The sequence below is a fragment of the Salarias fasciatus genome, chromosome 2 (assembly GCF_902148845.1).
Source record: "Salarias fasciatus chromosome 2, fSalaFa1.1, whole genome shotgun sequence".
Taxonomy (NCBI): Eukaryota; Metazoa; Chordata; class Actinopteri; order Blenniiformes; family Blenniidae; genus Salarias; species Salarias fasciatus.
The window spans coordinates 17,499,282-17,519,942 of NC_043746.1; the positions used below are offsets into that span (position 1 = coordinate 17,499,282).

The 20,661-nt window shown below is 44.8% G+C and overlaps 2 protein-coding genes across 2 annotated transcripts; one reads left to right on the forward strand and one right to left on the reverse strand.

The window, feature by feature from the left end:
• The first annotated feature begins 640 nt into the window (after positions 1-640).
• On the forward strand, positions 641-16,738 carry mcf2a (MCF.2 cell line derived transforming sequence a). The gene is made up of 27 exons (XM_030114818.1): positions 641-711; positions 2,418-2,537; positions 2,878-2,994; positions 3,235-3,384; positions 3,505-3,620; positions 3,819-3,933; positions 4,085-4,204; positions 4,420-4,611; positions 4,698-4,889; positions 5,046-5,217; positions 6,478-6,554; positions 6,728-6,813; positions 6,975-7,041; positions 7,180-7,295; positions 7,493-7,562; positions 7,668-7,760; positions 8,257-8,349; positions 8,755-8,880; positions 9,036-9,257; positions 10,295-10,387; positions 11,046-11,124; positions 11,430-11,493; positions 12,939-13,039; positions 13,447-13,559; positions 13,983-14,095; positions 14,292-14,392; positions 14,472-16,738. Exons 1-27 carry the CDS (start codon positions 646-648, stop codon positions 14,510-14,512), a joined length of 3,015 nt encoding a protein of 1,004 aa, XP_029970678.1. The 5' UTR covers positions 641-645; the 3' UTR covers positions 14,513-16,738.
• Positions 16,739-17,107: 369 nt separating this feature from the next.
• Positions 17,108-20,596, reverse strand: f9a (coagulation factor IXa). Its single transcript, XM_030114831.1, has 8 exons — positions 20,515-20,596; positions 20,173-20,354; positions 20,057-20,081; positions 19,801-19,914; positions 19,029-19,163; positions 18,637-18,938; positions 18,379-18,502; positions 17,108-17,697 (listed from the first exon to the last, which is right to left on the reverse strand). The coding sequence occupies exons 1-8, from the start codon at positions 20,594-20,596 to the stop codon at positions 17,108-17,110; spliced, it is 1,554 nt and encodes a 517-aa protein (XP_029970691.1).
• Between the last annotated feature and the right edge of the window lie 65 nt (positions 20,597-20,661).

Genomic DNA, 20,661 nt, shown 5'->3' on the forward strand with positions numbered 1-20,661 from the left:
TTGATTGTTGGGCATCATCCAGCTTCTTTAAGACTGTCTAGTTTATGTCGTGTCTAAGACTCATTCATTACTGCACATGATTGTACAAATCCTTGCTTATGCTTTCAGAACGAGGCAACCTGGGGTCAAATTCATCATTATTTTAGACCGAAGACTGGATACATGGGCCTCCATCAAAACTGCACTTGCCAGGATAGCAGTAAGTTTCCTGTTTCATTCCCGCATTGAAATATGTTTTATGCTGCAAATGAACAGTTCAGATGCATTCTCACCTCACCTGCAGCGGAATGTTTAAATTGTTTATTTGCTGTCCATGGTGCTGAAATCTTAAACAACACACGAACAGCAGTCACTGCAGTCAGTTCCGCGTGGAAATGAAGGGTGAGTGTTTTGAAGGGGACTGTCAACATTCCGGGCGTCCCGGTGCATACTGATGCTAAAGTATGAGTAAGCAAAAAGGAGTGAGATGACGCTGTGCTGAGGAGGGAGAGAGAGGGAGAGAGAGAGAGAGAGAGGGATACAAAGAGGGGAAACGTTGCAGACAGCGCTGCCACCCTCCGTCTGAGAGGCAGCATCAGCAGCTGCGGCTGCGGTCCCCGGTCAGCCAGCCGCACGGAGCTCTGCGCGCCGCATGATTCCACCGAGATGGCTTCTCACGCCATGACTGACTGCTTTTACCGGAAAGGAATGCCGAGGATCCGCAGGAGTCCGGTAACGAGCCGCCCGCTGGTTTTGCTGCAGAGCCGTCTTGAAGAGTTGAGGGCGAAGTTTTTTCGGGGCGGGCACCGCCGGGCAGGGCGAATGCGGCAGAGGCGACGCGCTGCGGCGCGAGGCGCGCTTTGCTTAGTCACGCGACCGGCTGCGCGTTAACTTCAGACCCCCCGCCTGCACCGCCGCGCGCCCACTACCACTCACTTTACCTGCATGTGTGTGCTGGAAATCCAAATGAAAGTCAGAAGTTGCGTCACTTTACAGCTGATTGAAAACACAGGAGACAGATACGGCTGCTGCAGGGCAGCAACATTTACAACTGCAGTTAAGGAACTGCAGTTAAAATATAGATTGCATCATCTAATGAACTGCCTGGTGAGAAGATCGTGGATTTATTGTGGTCGACTGTGACTGTTTTGTTGTTGTTTTGTTTGGTCACTGTGCAGTTGCTGAGTATGCATGTTCCCTGCAATGTCAAATAATGACCTGAAAGAACCTGGATGAGCAGTGCGCAGTGTGGTGTGTGTAAGCAGCAGAGTGACTGAATCCACTTTCTTGACAGTAATCTGCAGAGTGACAGACCAATAGGGACTGGAGGTCTCTCCTGTCAGATCTGCAGGATGAAAACCCAGTAGAACCCTTCTGTTTTTTTTTCTTATTTATTCTGTGGAATTAATCATTCTTAAAAAATATATCACATAGTGATGTAGTGTGTAGCACCTCTGGCTCACAGTGAGAATATTCCTGCTTAGGGGTCTTTCTGTGATGGGCATGCATGTTTATTGGGAGTACTCTGGTTCCCTAACACAGACAAAAACATGCATGTGAGGAAAGTTACAACAGCTTTAGACAATTCATATTTAAAAAACAAAACAAAAACTTTGCCAGAAATTAAACCTAATAACATCATGTCCATCTTGTCCTTTTGTTAAATGCATGTCGTGCTGTTTGCTCACATTATGTGTGGCTTTCCTATCAGTGTACATGCGTTTCAGGTTTATTGATGCATCTTAATGAAACACATGTAAATGTGTGTGTGTGTGTGTGTGTGTGTGTGTGTGTGTCTGTGTGTGTGTGTGTGTGTGTGCCTCTCTGTGACCAGTGAAATAACTATGGAATACTCTACATTTGCCCTTAGTCAGCTGCAATCGGCTCCAGAGCTGTGACACTAACTTGAAAAAAGGAACAGAGAGGATAGATGGATGGATTCCTGCTTCATGACAGCTGATCGGGACCGGGCTATATTTGGCACCGAGGGAACATTTTGTCCTCAGACTCGACGTGTCAGAAGTTAGCAAATTTGGCAAAGTATCGGTTGAAAGTCGTTCAAGGGTGAATTGTTTCAGGATTGTGGGTGTCCGAGGTTCAGTGATACACCTCTCATGGAGGTATCGTGTCACAACCGACAGGACTTGAAGGATCTCCTGCTAACATCTTCGAACCAGATACAACTTCACATTTTAAGGAGTTTAGTGAAATCTGTGATTGTTCAGGGTTATTCGGCAACAAAAAGTGAACTTATCTGATATTAAACAGGCAGTCGAAATGTTATGGCTGATGACGGAGACGTAATGATGTACAACACAATATCAACATACAGACAATAGAGGACTTAATGACTGATGCACGGTAGTTTTAATTTTGTGCCGAATCCTCCTCAGTCTAAAGCATCAGCTCCAACTTTGAACCTCTTTTCTCCCATCAAGGCTTCCTTTCCGGGGAACCTCCACCTGGTCCTGGTCCTCCGACCCACCAGCTTCTTCCACCGTACTGTCACTGACATTGGCTTTCGCTTCAGCCAGGAGGACTTCATGCTCAAGATGCCAGTAAGGCAGCAGTTCACTAACATGTTTCACACCACAACAAGGTACACTTTGTTCTCTTCACAATATTCTGTAGAGAACATGTCCAAAGAGACGCAGACATTTCTGTTTTACGTTTGAGGGCAACATTATACTACACTGGATGGTTGTTTCTGACATTTCAGATGATTACCTAAAACTGGGTGTTTCTTGTCTTTACCAATTGATTTGAAGGATTTTTCCAGTTGTCTACATTTGATGGACTTTGTGGACAAAAGTTCTCCTGTGCAGAAATTAATAAATAAGTCAATCTATGATGCAAAGTTTTTGTTTGTGAAGTCTGAGACTGGGTCTGCGTGTTTAGGTGGTGATGCTGAGCTCTGTCACAGACCTGCTGCGATACATCGATGAGAACCAGCTCACTTCAGAGTTCGGAGGCACACTTGATTACTGTCACAGCGACTGGATTGTTTTACGAACGGTAAGCAGCAAACTTCACCGAGACGATAAGTGATAGAAGTTTTTTTAATCATTGTTTTGTGATTGTATTACTCTTTCTGTGAGTCAGCCACAATTTTACACCACTTTCTTTAAGTTGCTACCAAAAGTTCAGCGCATATTAATGAAAAGAAGAGGAAATTGTCTTCCATCTACAATACAGCCGTGCTGTTTGCTGTGCTTGCAGCGTCACTTCACAGCAGTGTTTTTGCTTCCCCGACAGGCGATTGAAAGTTTTGCTGTAACAGTGAAAGACATTGCTCAGATGCTGCAGGGCTTCGGTACCGAGGTGGCCGAAACAGAGCTGCTCGATGACGCCAAAACCATCGAGCGTCTCCTCGAGTCTCACACTGACAAGTATAAAAGACTCAAGGTACGATTCCCCCATTTCCACACAAATCACATTGGCCAATATGATCACTTATATAGATCACACTGATCTCACTCCGCCTCTTAATGTGCAATCTTCCTTTATCATTCTTTTTTTTTGAAGGATGCAATCAGATCAGTGTCCAAAGAGGGTCGTCATCTTCTCTCCAGCCTAGAGATCACCGTAAAGGAGGACGACTCGCTGTGGGATGTGAAGTTGGACTGGGAAACGGTACAGAGGTAATCTGCAGTCTTTGTTAGGTTTAATTAGCAATATATTAAATTATTTGAAATAAATGTCACAAATTCAGAAATGGTTGCCGTTGCCCACATTTGTTGAAGAAGTTGCCTATATTGTATTTCTGCTGAAAAACTGAACTTTAAATGACTAACACAGCACTTCACTGTAGAAATGAGTAGTCTGCTTGTGGTTTTCAGGCTTCTTGCGCAGCTCAGAGACATGGAGTCAGCCTTTGATGGCTTCTTTGAGAAGCATCACCTGAAGCTTCATCAGTTCCTCCAGCTGCTCAAATATGAGCAAAGCTTTCAAGAGGCAAGGATTTCATCATTTCATTTCACTTCATTTCACTTCAAACGTCTCTAGAGCCTATCAGGTTGACTTTTCTATATTGTTCGTCTTGTTTTTTTTTTTTTTTTTTTCTTGTTTAATGTGCGTGTGTGTGGCTGTTTTTATTTCCATTTAGATCGAGCTGTGTCTGGAGCACCTCATGGCTCAGGAACGAGAACTTTCCATATCTGTGAACACGCTGGCACAAACAGAACAATCTCTGAAAAAACTGGATAATCTAGAATCCAATGCACAGGTCAGTGTTTTTTTTTTTTCTTTTCTTTTCTTCATGCTGCACCCCCCCTTTGGTTCAGTGTCAACAGGCTTCAGATCATAACGCAGATTAAACTGGCATTGATGATGAATGGATGGGTCTGTGGACAGGTGCCAATGTGTTTTTATATCGCGGTCTCCCTCAGGACTTGAAGATCTCTGTGTAATAAAACCATCTTCCTCCCTCTTGTGTGTCAGGAGGTGATGGCTCGAGCCCAGATCATCATTCTTCACGGACACCAGCTGTCAGCCGGTCACCACTACGCCATGGCTCTCATCATGCAGCGCTGCAATGAGCTTCGCCACTACTGTGACACACTCAGTGCTGCTCTGAAGTCCAAACACTCTTTTCTTCTGCAGACACACCAACTGCTGCTCTGCCTCGGGCAGGTAATGCGAAACGTGCATTTTATTTTACAGTCACCTGACCCGTGTACTGTATGTGCCTTACTGATGAACATGATCTGAACCTGCAGGCCCAAACCTGGTGTGATGATGGAGCATATCTGTTGGCCAATCAGCTGGTGGATAAATTCCAGTCGAAGGAAGGGGCCCAGGCTGCTTTGAGGGACATTGAGAAGTTCCTGGAGGGGTCGCCGCCCATGCTGAGCTCAGGACTCAACATCTTGACAATCGAGTACGAGGCTGTTATCACGCCTCACCTTCAGGTTAGCAACTTCATGTCACAAAAAGAGCTATTCAAACCGCGATTCTCATGACTTGGATTATCATTGATATTGTCTGATTGTCTCACAGTGTCAGAGATGCAAAGCTTTCCATCAAAATTCAATCTGCACCCTCTTTCCATGTTTGTCCCGTTTTAGGCCCAGATTGAGAAAACGTTTGAGAAACATGCAACGGTACAACAAATGTTTCAGAACCGGCAGACTTGTCTGAGGAAGCTGGCTGACAAACACATACGACCGGTCCAACTGGTGGCCCCCAGGCCGGAAAACCCCCCTCGCTCCAAGTCCCCGCTCTTCTCCCCGAAACACGGTACAATACCGGCACACACACTTCATATCTCGACTTTAAAGAGAGAGCTGCTGTTGAAATGAAGAAGCTATTCTTTCATTCGTGCTTGCAACATTCAAAGAGAGATCTTTGTGACGGTAGATGAAACGGCGCCGCTTCACAGAAAGCTTCCCACACGTGCGGCGGAGACGCTCTTGCTTTCCACGTGCCGGCTCCAGATCCTCGCCGTCCTCTGTTTTCCAGGCCCAGTATGGGGTCTCATCTCGGCATTCGCGGCGTGGCGCGCGCACCGCTCTCCAACCCTTCCATCTTTTCTTTAGGCACCGTTAAATTAACACTTCACAGGGTCTCACTGCAAAGCGCCGAGGTTTCTCTGAATGGCCCCTGGGGTTAACGCACCCCTGTTACAAATGAGCTAGAACAAGGATACAAGGTATAATCAGTCCCCTGGGAGATAACTGACTGCTCTATTAGTTCCAGCAGGTGCCACAGGACCGTATGTGGTTCATATACATTAAAGAACTTTTCATCTGCCTCTGTGTCTCAGGAGAGGCTGAACAAAGCCAACCCTGTGCTGTTGTATCAAATTAACACAGTATCTGTGTTATCTGCAGTGTGATTGTGTGTATTCCTTCACCCGTTGAATGTTTAGCTGAAAAGATAAATCGGCTCTTTTCCCGTGCTCACTCATGTGTTTGAGGTTTGTATCCCTGTAATAGAAAGCAATACTAATGAGATTTATAACAAATGAGTGAGTGATGATGGTCCGCTCAAAGAATCCTTTGATCGTCGGTACATAGGCCGTTCAAGAAAGGAGATAAAGGAGCGAGTGGTTAGCTTGGTTGATCTGATCTGGTGCAGGCTGGGATACGTGTTCTTCATATGCATACAGGTTGATGAATGTAACGCATGTAACACGCAGGCACAACACTGGACCGTCATGTGAGGATTCAGGATCAAAAAGACTCTGATAGTTCTGCCAAACGACGCTTCAGATCTGTACAGATCGGATCCAGTCCACGCCCCGGGACGAGGCAACCTATCGCCACTGATTACCTGGAACGTCCGTCGTGGCTCATTCATGTTTTGCTTAAATTAGTGAGACATCATATAAAGGTCACAGGCAGGGCGAGCGAACCCCTTTGAGGCTGTTGGGTTCACACTGTGCACACTGTCATTAAAAAAAAAGTTTGATTTTAATTAGTTGTCTCCTCAGAACATATGGAAATGGTTGTGAATTATTGCTCTCTGATGACGGTGTGACTTCATGACTTTTCACAGGCGATGGGTTGAAGTTCACGTTCGACCTCTCGTTGCCTGGGAAGAGATCATCCAGAAAAAGCCCCAACGCCAGGAAAGTAAGTGAGAAGCAAATCATTTGAAAATGTCATTTCCTCACATCCAACTGCACTGACGACCACCCTCAAACACTGATCCACTAGTTCTACTGTTTCACTCTTTTATCCTGTAGTTCTGACATTTTCTCAAAGCGCCAAATGGACGAATGAGAGTTTCTCTGTGGTGTGTTCAGATAGAGGTGATTCACGACTACCAGGAGAGCCGCAGCTGTGTGTCGTACAGTCTGGACGGAGACGACAGCCCAGATCTGCTGAAGCGGTGAGGGGAGGCACATCCACCCGTCCATTCGTCCGTCCGTCTGGCTCCCGTTCTCCTCTTGATGCTGTTTGCTTTGCAATTCTCTTTGGTCAGTACTAATGATGCCCTCTGGCTGTCTTTTTTTTTTTTTCTTTCTGTGTGTTTCTATGTTTTCATCGTAGTCATGTGATGAGGGAACTCATAGAGACGGAGAGAATCTACGTGGAAGAGCTGCTGTCAGTGTTACTGGTGAGACAGCTTCAGCGTGTTCATGATCCCACCATATCTGCACACTTGTTGTAGCCTACTTTTTCTTCAATCGCTGCTGGTGATATTTTATCCCCTGCGCACGATGCTCCCTTGATCGCGCTGTTATGAATATTGCAGGGCTACAGGGCTGAAATGGACAACCCCGCTCTGTCGGGGCTCCTGCCCCCGATACTCCGCAGTAAGAGGGACATTCTCTTTGGAAACATGCCTGAAATCTACAATTTTCACAGCAGGCAAGTGATTAAAGACTCACGACACTATTTACACCATTCACTACATTAAAATTTAAATGGAGGTTTGAATCCCGATTAGGAGAAAACTAATTTCTGCCTCTGATAAGGTCATAAGTGAAGGTCACTTGCAGATTGCGTGCATGCGTACGTGCATGTGTAGATCTGAATCCTGGTATTTTCTCTTTCTGTAACTACAGAGTTTTCCTGCAGGACCTTGAAGGATGCCTGGAGGCTCCTGAAGGAGTGGGAGCCTGTTTTCTGGAGCGGGTGAGATGATGGTCATTCAAACAGTTTCTTTAGCATGCAGCCTGTTGGTCTGTTGTCTTTTACATTCAGCTGATTTGAGCTACATTTTCTGTCCTGTCTTCTCAGAAAGAAAGCTTCCAGATGTATGAATGCTACTGTCAGAATAAGCCTCGCTCTGAGGCGCTGTGGAGACAGTTCTCAGACTGTGGCTTCTTTCAGGTCAGCTTTGCTTCATTTCTCTTCTTTTCAGCAGATTGACTAATTTTCTTTTTTTTTTTTTTCTTTTTTTTTGTGGCAGCTTTTCAGATAGTATACAAGATAGCTTCAAGCATTTAAATTAAATTTCAAGCAAGAGCACAGTGTGTGTGTGTTTAGCTGATGTCTATTATGACCAGAAATCATGAATAAGGAACTATTTTTCCTCAGAGTGATGCCACATCTTTGTGAAAATATTGATTATTTCCGATAATACACTTTAGCTGCATGTTTATTTTTAGGTTTTCCCTCGAATATTACATCCAAATATCTGTACTGAACCAGTCATGGCTATACTTAGCATAGCGTTCTGTGATCAAGTAGATTTTTAGCAGTGGTACAGGAAGACAGGCAGAGGAGACAGATCTTGTGCTTTACCTATGTTCTTGAAAAAAATGAAGGCTGGCTTTGAAGAGGCTGTGATTGTTGTTTCTGATTGATTTTATATTTTCCTGTGAAGGAGTGTCAAAAGAAGCTGGAGCACAAACTGGGCCTGGATTCGTATCTGTTGAAACCTGTGCAACGCCTCACCAAATACCAGCTGCTGCTCAAGGTCAGAGGGCAAAGTCGCACACACACACACAGAAGCTCAATCAGCTCAGATCGTATTTTACTGTGGGATTTGAAAAGATTTTCGCCCATTTTAATGTGTATTTCAGCAAAAATCCAGCAAGCCTGCTCTGGATCAGGGCAGTGCTAATGGATTAGTGCATTCCTAATACTTCCCTTTCATCTTCGGCCTCTCTGTATCTTTAATATTATAACTCTGAAATAATCAGCAGATGAAACGACTGCCCCAGATTCACATGCATAAATTATCACAATCCACAGAATCTGCTGACTGAGCACATTTTATCACATAAGCAGCATTTCCAACTTAATGTAAATCTGCATCACTCGATTGCGCTCTTTTAGTTACCATATGTGTGTGTTTTTGCATGTTTGTGTTTTTTTTCAGGAGCTGCTCAAGTACAGCACGGACTGTGAGGGCACGTCTGACCTGCAGGGGGCGCTAACAGCCATGCTGGACTTGCTCAAGTCAGTAAATGACTCCATGCACCAGATAGCCATCACAGGATATGAGGTGAATTAAATATCTGTTCATCAATTACTGCTGATTTCCCTTATCAGCTCATAGGAATCTTTTCAATGACAATAAAAGCAAATGAATACCAGCAGCTACAGCAAAACTCCATCTATTAACAACACATCTTGAGCTGTGCCCTCGTTTGTCTGCAGGGGGACATCTGTGAGCTGGGCCGTGTGCTCATGCAGGGCTCCTTCAGCGTGTGGATCAGCCATAAGAAAGGGCCCACGCGCATGAAGGAGCTGGCTCGCTTCAAGCCGATGCAGAGACACCTCTTCCTGTATGAGAGGGCTCTGCTGCTGTGCAAACGACGGGAGGAGCACGGAGACGGCTGCGATAAGACCCCCTCATACAGCTTCAAGCATTACCTCAAGGTCCGTACGTGTCTGTTAAACACGTCAGGCTTGTTGTTTGTTGGCCTGATGGGAACACACCTACTTTATTTAAGAGAAATTAAAAAATGGAGGACAAAAATGAGGCCCTGATAGCTGGATGCTTTGTTCCCCCTTAATCTAGAGCAGCTTCACAGTCATTCTAGATGTAAGATATTCAGTTTTAAAATCATCAGGTTTCATGTCCTCTTGTTTAAAGACACTGTTGCATAATAAATTGTCAAATTCATGATGCGACTGAATTCATACTAGAGAATCCTACAACAGTGTAGAGTTGAACACAGTTAATTAATAAAAATAAGTTTTATTTTTGTATTACTTCCAAATTAGTTTTTAATTCTGAAGACCAAAACACATCCCTCTGTTCTTTTTCTATCTAACTTTATTCAGCTTAAACCGACACACACATTCACACCTACAGTTATCATGAAGACCGTTTGCTTGGAGGCAAACCGATTCCCCAGAACAAACCCAAACATGCAAACTCCACATCGAACGGTTATCCAGCCCCACCTGGACTTGAACCAGGGATTTTCACAGTGATCACCTGTCTCAGTATTGAATAATTACTAAAGATTTTCCTTTCTAAATTACACCCATAAATATCTTAGAATCCTAAGATGCTCATGAAGCATGTCTTTGTTTTCAGCTGTAATGAAATGATTGATCAGCTTGAGGCACAGGCATGTTATTGGTGTCTGTAATACAACGGTTCAACATGTGTGTATCGCCCTGCCGCTCCCAGAACCCGACAGTCTTCTAACCCTTCCTGTGCTGTACGGGAAGGTGGGCGGGCGATGCCAAAGCTGGTGTCACGCCAACAGCTGCTGCTCTTGATTTATTATTGAGGATATGGGAAGGAAGCAGTCGCACAGCCGAGGAGTGTGTGTGTGTGTGTGTGTGGTGACAGGACAGATGTGTAACATGATGTAAGTCTGACGTGCGACGTGTTGCTCGTGCTCCTCGTCCTGTCGACATGTGTGTGCGTGTCGCGGTAAACAGCATATGTCTCCTGGCAGATGACGGCGGTGGGGATCACAGAGAACGTCAAGGGAGATGTGAAGAAGTTTGAGATCTGGTACAGCGGCAGGGAGGAGGTGTATGTGGTGCAGGTGAGGAGGAGTCTCATCATTTCACGCTGAGTAGTTCATCTGGGATGATCGCTTTCTGGTAATTTACCTTTTTGGTTTTAATGTTGTAGTTTTAAGCCAGGGGTGTCAAATTGGTTTGATTTTCAATGGGGCCAGAAAATAAAAAAAAAATACAAACCTTTTCCTTACCTAGATATCACAAATGCTGGCCCATGAACATTGCTGCCATTTGCTGTTCAATTTTTTTACAGTTTTGCTTTTTTTTTGTTACCTCTGTTACATTTCAGAGCAGCAGTTTGTTTCCTGTGTTGCTTTTGATCTAGAACCATCACTGTAATAGAAATGGAAACGTGTCTCATGTTTTAAGTTTCTGTTTCTATTTCCACCAGAGCTAAACCAACACATTAATATGAATAATTGAATATTTCATCAAAATAATTGAAAACAGTTCATGGTTAAGTGATTTTTATAATCACAATTCAATTTCACAAATGAGTGCATTCGACTCTGGTGATTGAACTGAACATGTCTAAATATTGGAATTGTAATCAATATTTTTGCCGCTTTGCCTGCATCACACGACCTGAAAGAGGCATTGTCCTGGAAGTTTCATGTTGGTAGTTAAGAAACATGCTCTGTCTTTCGCTGACTGACTTGTTGTGTCTCGGCTGTTGCTCAGGCTCCCACAGTGGAGGTGAAGATGGCCTGGCTCAACGAGCTCCGCAGAATTTTGACTAACCAGCAGAAGCTGCTCAGAGGTGTGTGAACAACTCGGTTTGATACGGCTGAAAAAGTCTGAGCACAAAGGTTCCCTTGAACTCTCAGAGCTTTGAACCGGTTCTCACAGAGCTCAGAGAGCTCGAGATACGGTTGAAAGATCCACAGCTAGAAGGTGAGCCTTTGTGCTTTAGACTTTCTTCACCATATCCTGTTCCCAAAAGGAAGGGGAGGACGTGCTCATCCCAGACCCCAGTTAATATTCAGCTTAGGATCAAATGAATCTTCCACAGAAACCAAAATCTCTCAGTGGATCCCCGTAAAAAATACTTTGTTCTTTTCCCAGACGAAGCGTATCAACACGGCCAAATGGTTGAACACATGCAGCTTTCTCCTTCGCTCTCGGAGAGGTCAGTGTCCTGATTACACACACACACAGACACACTCTAATTATAGGAGCGTTTTAGGCTCATGATCACACACACTCATTCTTGTTGCTGTATCTTTGTGGGGCCGTTTTTCCTGATGTGATCCACTGAACCTTCCTCTGATTTTCATTATCAGAGCCAACTTCATAACCTCAGTTATATGATAACTCCTCTGTAGTCTGTGTTTTCCTCTTAAGCGTCCCACAAAGAAAGAAAAACAGGAACACACACGTGTGCACACCCGTAGCTCTACCACCTGCATCCGTTGAGTTTCCATATCTAATCAGAGCTGGATGGAGTGTGACCGTCACCTCACGTTGCCCCGGTCAAGGCTTTGTGGTGTGTGTGTGTGTGTGTGACGACGGGCGCAGGCCCCTCTCTCTTCACTGCTGTGTAGTTGCCTATCCCCATGCCTCCCGTCCCCTCCCTGCAGGGGCATGCGGCCGTCCAGAGGGGTCCCCAGGGGCTGTCTGCCGGGGCTGGACTTTGTCTCGCTGTCAGCTGACGTGTTTCTGTGCCTGCGGTCCCGGAGCCCCCGTCCCCGAAGCCCCCGGCAACGGCCCCGGCCGCGCCCCCGCCACTGCCCCCAGCGCCACTGACCTGCCGTAACGCTCAGTGGTAAACTCAGCCTGGCCCGGCCTGGCTCGCCTCACTCTGGCATGACCCACTTGGCCCCGTTTTGGGGGCCAACCCCCGTCCCCCCCGTCCCCCCTCCAGGCTGCTGTGTTTGCATACTGATCGTCAGCTGCACCCTGTCTTATACGCTCCATTCTGGTCCATAACTGACCTGCCATGCTCCCTTACTGCGCCGAGAGCCCCGCGTCTCTGCAGCTCATCATGGCTTTGATTTAACACGATATCTAAAAACAGTTCCTCTTGTTTATCGCAAAGCCGATTTGCTATTTTGCATGTGATGCAAAGGGCAAACGAAAGACGAGTTTAATTTTCATTCCATTAATTTTTATGATTTCCTCATGGCAACTGTTTTTCCAGATGGGGCTCATTTTTGAGATCTGATCAAGAACAATTAGCATTTCAGCAGTCTCGTTACTGAGCAATCATAATCTCCAAATCTGGATCTCAACAAATCGAGACCAGATCCTCCCTTACCTTGACACATGCGAACCTTTGTGTGAACACTGTGTCAGTGTAAATTCCTCTGCCACCTTTTGGAGGGGCTTGCAAATGGCTGCTGTGTGTTTGTTTCCGTTTGCCTGGTGCCGAGATGACTGTGGTTGTTGGAGACACAGCGGGAAGGAGTTGTTCATGACAGTGATCTGAGGGGAAGCTCTGCTAATCTCTGGGATGAGTCAGACTGAAGAAGCTGACCTCAGATTGCAAGGCCGAGGACAACCTCTATCCTGAGCGCGCGTGTGTGTGTGAGTGTGGACATTTGCTGATGCCGTTTTTGATGCCATTTCCCACAGCAAGCAGCAGAGGGCGTCAGTGAGCTCAGAGGACACAGAGTCAGGGAGGAGCAGTCCAGACCCCCAGCCTCACTCGCCTAAGCACCAGCACAACCGAAGGAGTGAGTACTAACACACATTTGTTCTAATCAAGTAGATACTTAGTAACTAAATCTGTGTCAAATTTGATGGAAGTGGTGCCTTGCAGACTCTGTAGTGCTGTTGCTGACTTTGCTCATACTTGTTAACTGATGTAGATATTTGACTTTTCCCTCCCATCAGCAGTTCAGGTGTACTTTGACCTGAAGACCCAGTTCTGTCGAGGAATTGTGGGAAAAAAGTTCCAGCCTCTGAGATTAGCTTTTGATTCTACGTTCTTGTTTGTTTCCCAGTAAGTGACGAAGGAACCGTCAAATAGTCGATTTAGTTACAAAGTATCTACATGGAGTCTTTTCAGATGTGTTATTGACACAAATAAAAAAAAAAAAAAGTCAGACCTTCAACATCCAAAGTCACGTGTGTGTCTCAGGTTGGCCCGGAGCTCATCACTCAGTAGACATCTGCGAGGGTCTGGAGGAGTGGTCTGGAGGTCGGGACACTTTCCACCCATCTGACACGGACGAGGAGATTCTGATGCAGCCGGTGAGACCAGACACGTCAGATATGATCAGTCGCTTTGATTTATTTTCTCAAAATTAGGTGTCAGTAAGAAGGTCCTACCTTCTTATTAGCACATTCTGGACAGGTTTTCCAGCACAGACTTAAAAGAGAGTCTATCTTATTTTTTACTTTGAGGCACTCTATGCAACAAACCAATTTCCAATGTTTTTTTAGTGCTGACATCAAATAAAAAAACAAATTCTACCCTGACTGAAAACAGTATCAGTTAGCCTAATTTAATACTCTGTCTGTACTTTGCCATAAACAGGCAGTTAAAATTACACTAAATCAGACAAGCAATTACGCATATTGCGCATTAAATTCTTAGGTCTATTAACCTTTAAAAGATTTAATTTACTGTTTCTGAATGAGTTAACGCTGGTTTGTTTTCTCCCTCTGTGTCAGTCTCCAGGCAGATTCAGGGCTTTGGCTGACTATCTCCAGAATGGACCAGACAGCATCACCATCAAATGTGGAGATGTCATCCAGCTACAATGTGAAGACAGCAGGGGGCGCTGGTGAGGTTTGAGCCACATGTGGTGTACAGTAAGCGCCTCTGTTGGAGCAGCCAAGTGACTATTCTGATGTAAATGCATAAAGGGACAATGTGTAAGATATGAATAAGTAAAAATAAATAAATAAATGATGTAAAGTATAATTAATATATTCAAATTTTCTGCCCCTTTCCCCTAAAATCTTGGTCCTGATCTAAAGGCTGGTGAAAAATCTGAGTCGGCGACAGGAGGGCTTTGTAGCATCTGCCAGCCTGCCGCTGATTGTAGGAGACAGCAGACGAGACTCTTCCAGGCTAGGGGGTAAAGAAGAGATCTTTCTCATGTTGAGTCGCAGTAATTCTTTGATTAGCTTCTTTAAAGGATGTGTGTTTTCTTGTAGACCCTGGGAACCTAAAGGTGAGGAAGCTCAGCTCGCCGTAGAGAAGAAAGCACAGAGTGTGAATCTGGTATTTACCTGCGGATGACGAACACAGAGAGAGCAGACTGAGCCCAGGCTGTCTCATAAAAGCCACCCACTCCTTACTCCCCTGCTGCTGTCTTCTTTCTGCAGCACGGTTCAGTCAGTGAGGAGGGAAAATGTGAGAATCCACAGAGCTGGTTTCCTCCCGTGGCTTTGACTGATGATCGGCTGAACCGGTGTTTTCTGATGGTGACGCTGCACGGAGGTACCAGCACAAACGCACAGGGGACGCTCAGCCCCCCTGGACAATCAGCAGCTTGTCCCTGGATCTTCCGCGGTCTTCCTCTTCTCTTTCTGACTGAAATCGCGATTCGTGGCCCTCTGGTGCTTCATCTGCAGCACATGCACTCTGGACGTGAGTTTGCCATTGCAGCAGTGGATCACTGAGGACCGTGGACTCTTCATCCCGGCTGATTATTGAGGCTAGAGTATCTCCAAGTATTTGTATTCCGGTTCGTCTCTCTGTGTGCTGGATGGATGTTGACCCAGGATTTGCCTGAACCATTTCTTAAGACTGTTGTACATATACGATACCATCATCCTCTTCTTTTCTTTGTTTTTCTTTTATACATTTACTGTATTTCACTTTTTCATCTTTGTGCCGTTAGTTACATTTCAAATCGGAGTGTGTTTTTTGTAACATTTCATTCCCAAAGGCACTTACTACACTGATGGAGTCAAAATGCCAAAATGTGCCATGCCATAATGCCTTTTCCTTCTCGCTCTTTTAGAGTCTCTTGTATGTACTGTTTGCAAAATCAAATACCCTGTTTTTGCTTTGAACTGACCTCACCAAATATTCAAAAGGCACTTTATTGAGGTGGAAAGACAATAGACGCTAAGAATCCGTCTTCTGTCCTCCGAATGTGCTTTGTGCTTGATGCTTTATACCTCCCACTGTGCTTTCCTCCCTTTATTCCTGCTGTTATTTTTTATTGTTTATTCTTGAATGTATGATGTGTTAGAGAGGCAGGGGAGACACACCCCTGCGTGCAGCCGGCGTTTGACGTGTCAGCGATGGTAATGGAAGACACAGATATATGTGACGATGACTGATGGCACTGTAATCCTCTGTGTGTGTGCGCCAGACAAATGGGATGCGCATGCCGCAGAGTGTGAAACAGTGTCATTTTCCTCAGGATCTTCCGGGAGCAGACTGTCAGTCACGGCTCAGAAAGCAGCAGAGCGAGGTGAAAGAGGAGAGAGACGGAGAGAGCTTACGCCGGGGCTACTCCCGGTTTCCTCTGCAGCAGCACAGCTCGGTTAATCCCGGATTCCCCATTAAAAGGGATCATCGAGCCAACATGAAATACAGCTTCTGTGTCGAACTCTTAATTAAATATTGATTGCAGACTTATATGAATTTACCACATCAAATTGTGGCCCCGGTCGGAAGGCTGCCTTTGATTCGTTGTGTTTGATATGGAAATGAGTCTGGAACGCAGCAGGGGCCACTGCACTCAACGTATTTCCTATGTTGTTAATTTATTTATTTAGCTTGCTGTCATGTTGTTTCCCTATATTGTGAGGTATCTGCGTAGTACCAAATGAAACTATGTCTCCATATATTTATAGGAGCCATGCTTCTCTCGACTACAGCATCTTTAGCTTTCCTTTAAACAAATAGAAAATTAGACTGTTTCTTTATCGTTTCAGTTTAAAATGCTGCAGAATTTGCACAGATTTTCCAAGTTGGAAAACCAAAATAAAGAAACTGCTTGTAATGATTCTGAAGAGCCAAAGCTTGCTGCTGAGCAATTCTTGAGTTGAAAAAGGCACGGCAACTCAACAGTGAACAGGTTTGTGTTTTTGGACAGACGCTGTTCAGCTCTGGTTTCTTTTATACGGCTTTGGTCCTGTAAAATATCATGATGAGATTCAAGTATTTATTGCAACATTTTCTTTGTTTTTTTGAGGAAATGTAAAGATTCAGTAGCTCTTGTTTTAACCCAGCAATGTTTGCCTGAAAACACCCTGATTTCTATTTTTTTCTTTATCAGTGTTTCAATGGAAACTGGCTTGTACTATGAAATTGTACAGGCTTTTCCCTTATCTCAGCATTTACTTACCAGGAATTGGTAATTCAGTTTTAATGGGACACATTTTCAACCTTTTTTGAAAACTTGAACTCATATAAGGTTTTTTTTTTTTTTTTTTTTTCTTTTTCAATTTGCTCCTTAGAAATACACAAAGATTGTAAACCCATACATTTGGATGAATTCATGCATTTTGTTGACATGCATTGTGTCTTTTATTTTAGTCCATAAAATATTAAAAACAGCACATTTTGTATCGTCTCTGCCTTTCATCTATACATGCAAGTTTTTTTTTTTTTTTTTTTAATGAAAGATGTTTTAGTAAAATGTTTTCATTTAACACAGTTTGCACTTTTTTCAGGTAAAAATCGCAAAGCGCTTCACTCCACGACACATTAAAACACAATACAATATAAAACATTCAGTTTTCTATCAGTGTTTTCAGTTTGCCGACACTGTTTCTTCTGACATTTGACACATTTGGATGATTGCTGTCCTAAAAATGCATAATTTTTAAATCTAAGAGTCGGGATCGTCCATATCCACTTCCAGTCTGTCCTTAGCTGATTCCATAATGTGGGTTATCCAGCGGTAGTACAGAGACACCCGGGTGTAAACGCCATATTTCCCCTCTTTTGCGCACTCCTCCCCCCAGCTGACGATGCCAGTCAGGAACCAGGTGTCGTCCATCTTGTTGGCGTGCGGCCCCCCGCTGTCGCCCTGACAGGCGTCTTGTTCCTCGTCGTAGTATCCCGCGCAGAACATGACTGGAGTGATCCTGGCGCTGCTGCTGCGCTTGCACTCTGTCCGATCTGTGAAGGGAACCTCCACCTTCTGCAGGGTGTCGGCCGTTGCCCCCAGGAAGCGGGTTCGCCCCCAACCGCTGACGGTGGCCGGGGAAGACACCTTCACCAGAGTCTCAATGAAGGGCTTGGGCCCAACGCAGATGGGTCGCACTAACTTGGAGAAGGTGATGGAGCTTTGGAGATACAGCAGGGCGATGTCGTGGTTGTACAAGCTCACGCTTGCGTTGTAACGTGGGTGCATGTGTACCTCCAACAGGCCGAAGTCCTGCTCGGTGCCCTCATTGATGTGGACGTTATGCTCCCCTGGAGTTGGAAATAGTAGATCTTCATTACTTCCTTCATTACTCTGCTAATTTGGAAAACAACTAAATTAATTCGGTTGGAAATCATTCAAGGTGAAGAAAGATATCAGTCCCACAAATGGAAATCTGAATCAGAAGAGTTTTTTTGTGTCTTACTTTAAATCCTGAATTGAAAGTTCAAGCTAAGCAAAAAGATGACGCCAAATCTGGAACCTTTTTTTTTTTTTACAAACCACATTTAGATAAGTGTGTTTGTTTATGGAGACAGTTCAGCAAATCTCTTCTCAACTGGTTAAATAAATAAGACCTATGGCCTATTTTAGGCGTTGTGTCATTTGCAGGTATCTGGCCTTCAGCCATCAGACATACGTGTAGATACTCAGGGTCCCTTCCTCTGAACACAACTCATGATTAACTCCTTGAAATAAATAATAAAATGCTGTTATTGAAGTGAAGCTAAAATTATGATGATGTACTCTCTTCTATCACGTGAACAGTGGAGTTGTGGCATTTGTAACGTGCTGGACATAGGTTGGTTTTTGGTTAAAGAAAATTATGAAGAATCAAAGTAAAGTTCAAAGATATTTTCCAGGTCCTATGAACTGAACTCTTTTTTTTAATATCAAAGATGAGATGCTTACACTTTATTAACGCTCCTCCACCCTGACTCTTTATTTCTTACCTACTCTGACAACAAAGGAGCCGTGTGCCTCCACCACACAGTGAGCAGCGGTGATGATCCAGCGCTCGCTGACGATGGAGCCCCCGCAGAATACCTCACCGCTGGGATGTAATACCAAGGCCACCTGCATGAAAGATTGAGAGAGGGGAAGAAAAAAAAAAAGCTGTGAATAGCTGCAAGAAATTGATAATACTACACTCACAGATTTCCCCTGTGAGGCCGCTGCATGCTTTAAATGCTTTCACTCCTTTTAGATACCTGCCATGGGATCTCTCCCGGAATGACCACCTCTCCCCCGACGATGCGCCTGTAGGGTCGGATCGGCTCCTCCGAGGGGAACTCGGAATAATTGTACATCCATGTGGGCAGTATCTGCTCAGTGCTATTTGTGGCCAGAAAGGACTCTGTGGCGCTGGCCGGAGTTGAGGGGGAGGATGTGGTTGTGCTCACGTTGCTCTGTGAAGTGGTGTTCTGCAGGCTGGTGTTCGGGTGCTGGCCCAGCGACCTGCTGGACGCCATGCTCACTTCCATCAAGGCAGTTCTGCCACATGGGAATTCAACTGGTAACACGCGGGGGGAAAGTGGGCTGACGCTGGAGTTAAAGCTCAACGCAGGACGACAATTTGCAAGATGAACTGTTCAGAAAATACCTTCTGCTTCACAGCTGAACCCATCCTCCATCAGCCTGTATCCTCGAGCGCAGGAGCATTTAGCTCCAAAGGTCCCCATCGACTCACAGAAGTGCATACAGTCTCCATTGTTTACATCGCATCTTTTTGCAATACCTGTGGAAGGAAAGACGACTGCTTTAGTTCTAGTTCATCCTCAAACGTTTGCTTTTCACTCTTGTGTCATAAAAGCTCTTTTAAATCTAGTTCAGCCTGTTCAGAGTTTACTTTAGTCATCGTCAGCTTGGATCGACTCCAGCCACGGTGACCCAGTTAGATAAATCAGTTCAGAAGATAGATGGTTGGATGTGACGTTGCATATGAGTGAAGTTGTCAGTGTGTCACTCTAAAGTATAATGACATATATTAGAGCAATGTGTCAGTATCATGTGGAAAAGAGGCAAAAAGTATATTGGAAAATTGTGAGCTTTATCTTTGAGGACCGTGCACGGCAGCTGATTCAGGTAAATGAATCAGGTAGCTGCATAGTGGGGACATTTTAGCTGCTTTTTTTAGAATAGCTAAAAGGACAAACAGCCTATTTTTGGAACCTAATATGAGACTGATACTGGATGAAAGCCATTGATCTAATTTAGAAACAAGCAGGGGCAAAAACGGCATCTGGCTGTTTTTCCTCTGGGACTGTGATTCGATCGGGCCTTGTATCAAGTTCTCACCAATTTGGGCCACATAGCAGAACAATCTAATACTGCGTGGTCACATTTTTGGATTCAGTCACGGGACGTTTACTCACCGATTTCACAGTTGGTGCCAGTGAAGCTGGACGGACATGTGCATGTGTAGGATCCAATGTGGTCTTCACATGAGCCCTGGTTCACACAGGGACTGGACTCACACTGATCGCTGTCTGAGGAAATGCAAACACATCGAGTGAAACAGTGACTCCCAGAGAAGAAAAATTTAAGAGAAAATACCGGGAAGCAGCAGAATTTTAGGTTTAAATACGAAAATAAAAAGACAATGTGAACACAACAGTTTTAGGCTCTTACCAATATATCCTGCCCAGAACTCCATCTAGAAATACAGAATAAAGTCAATTAGGGTGAGTGTGGCCAAAACAGACAGGGATCTGTGTAAAACATTATCAAAATGAACAAATACACACGGTCTTTTCATCGTTCTCAAAGAACTCCCGGGCTTCCTCCAAGTCACACACTTCCTCTTTGCACTCTCTCTCCAGGTTTCCCTCCATCACCTCCTCAAACAGGCCTGTGTTGTAGCGCTTGTGTCTCTGCAGGACGCCGTCGGCTACCTGGCCGGAGAGAAACACCGGTCCTGCTGCTGGAGCTGAGCCCATCAAAAGGAAAGAATATCAAGTGAAATGAAATGAAATAGATAAAAAGCAGAATTTTTCATCTGTCGTTCGTACGTGGAGAGCAATACTACTAAACTTAACAAATAACACAAACCCCAAGTAGGAGAGTAACTATTCAAAATGTTGTCATACCTCCAAAGCCCAGATGAAACTCCAAAAGCAGCAAAGACAGCACAGACAAAGAACCGAGTGCCATTCCAAACTCAGGTGACATCCTGACAGACACAAACTGAGCCATCACTCCAAAGTACAAGATCTGTGTTTGTGCACTCACTCCCA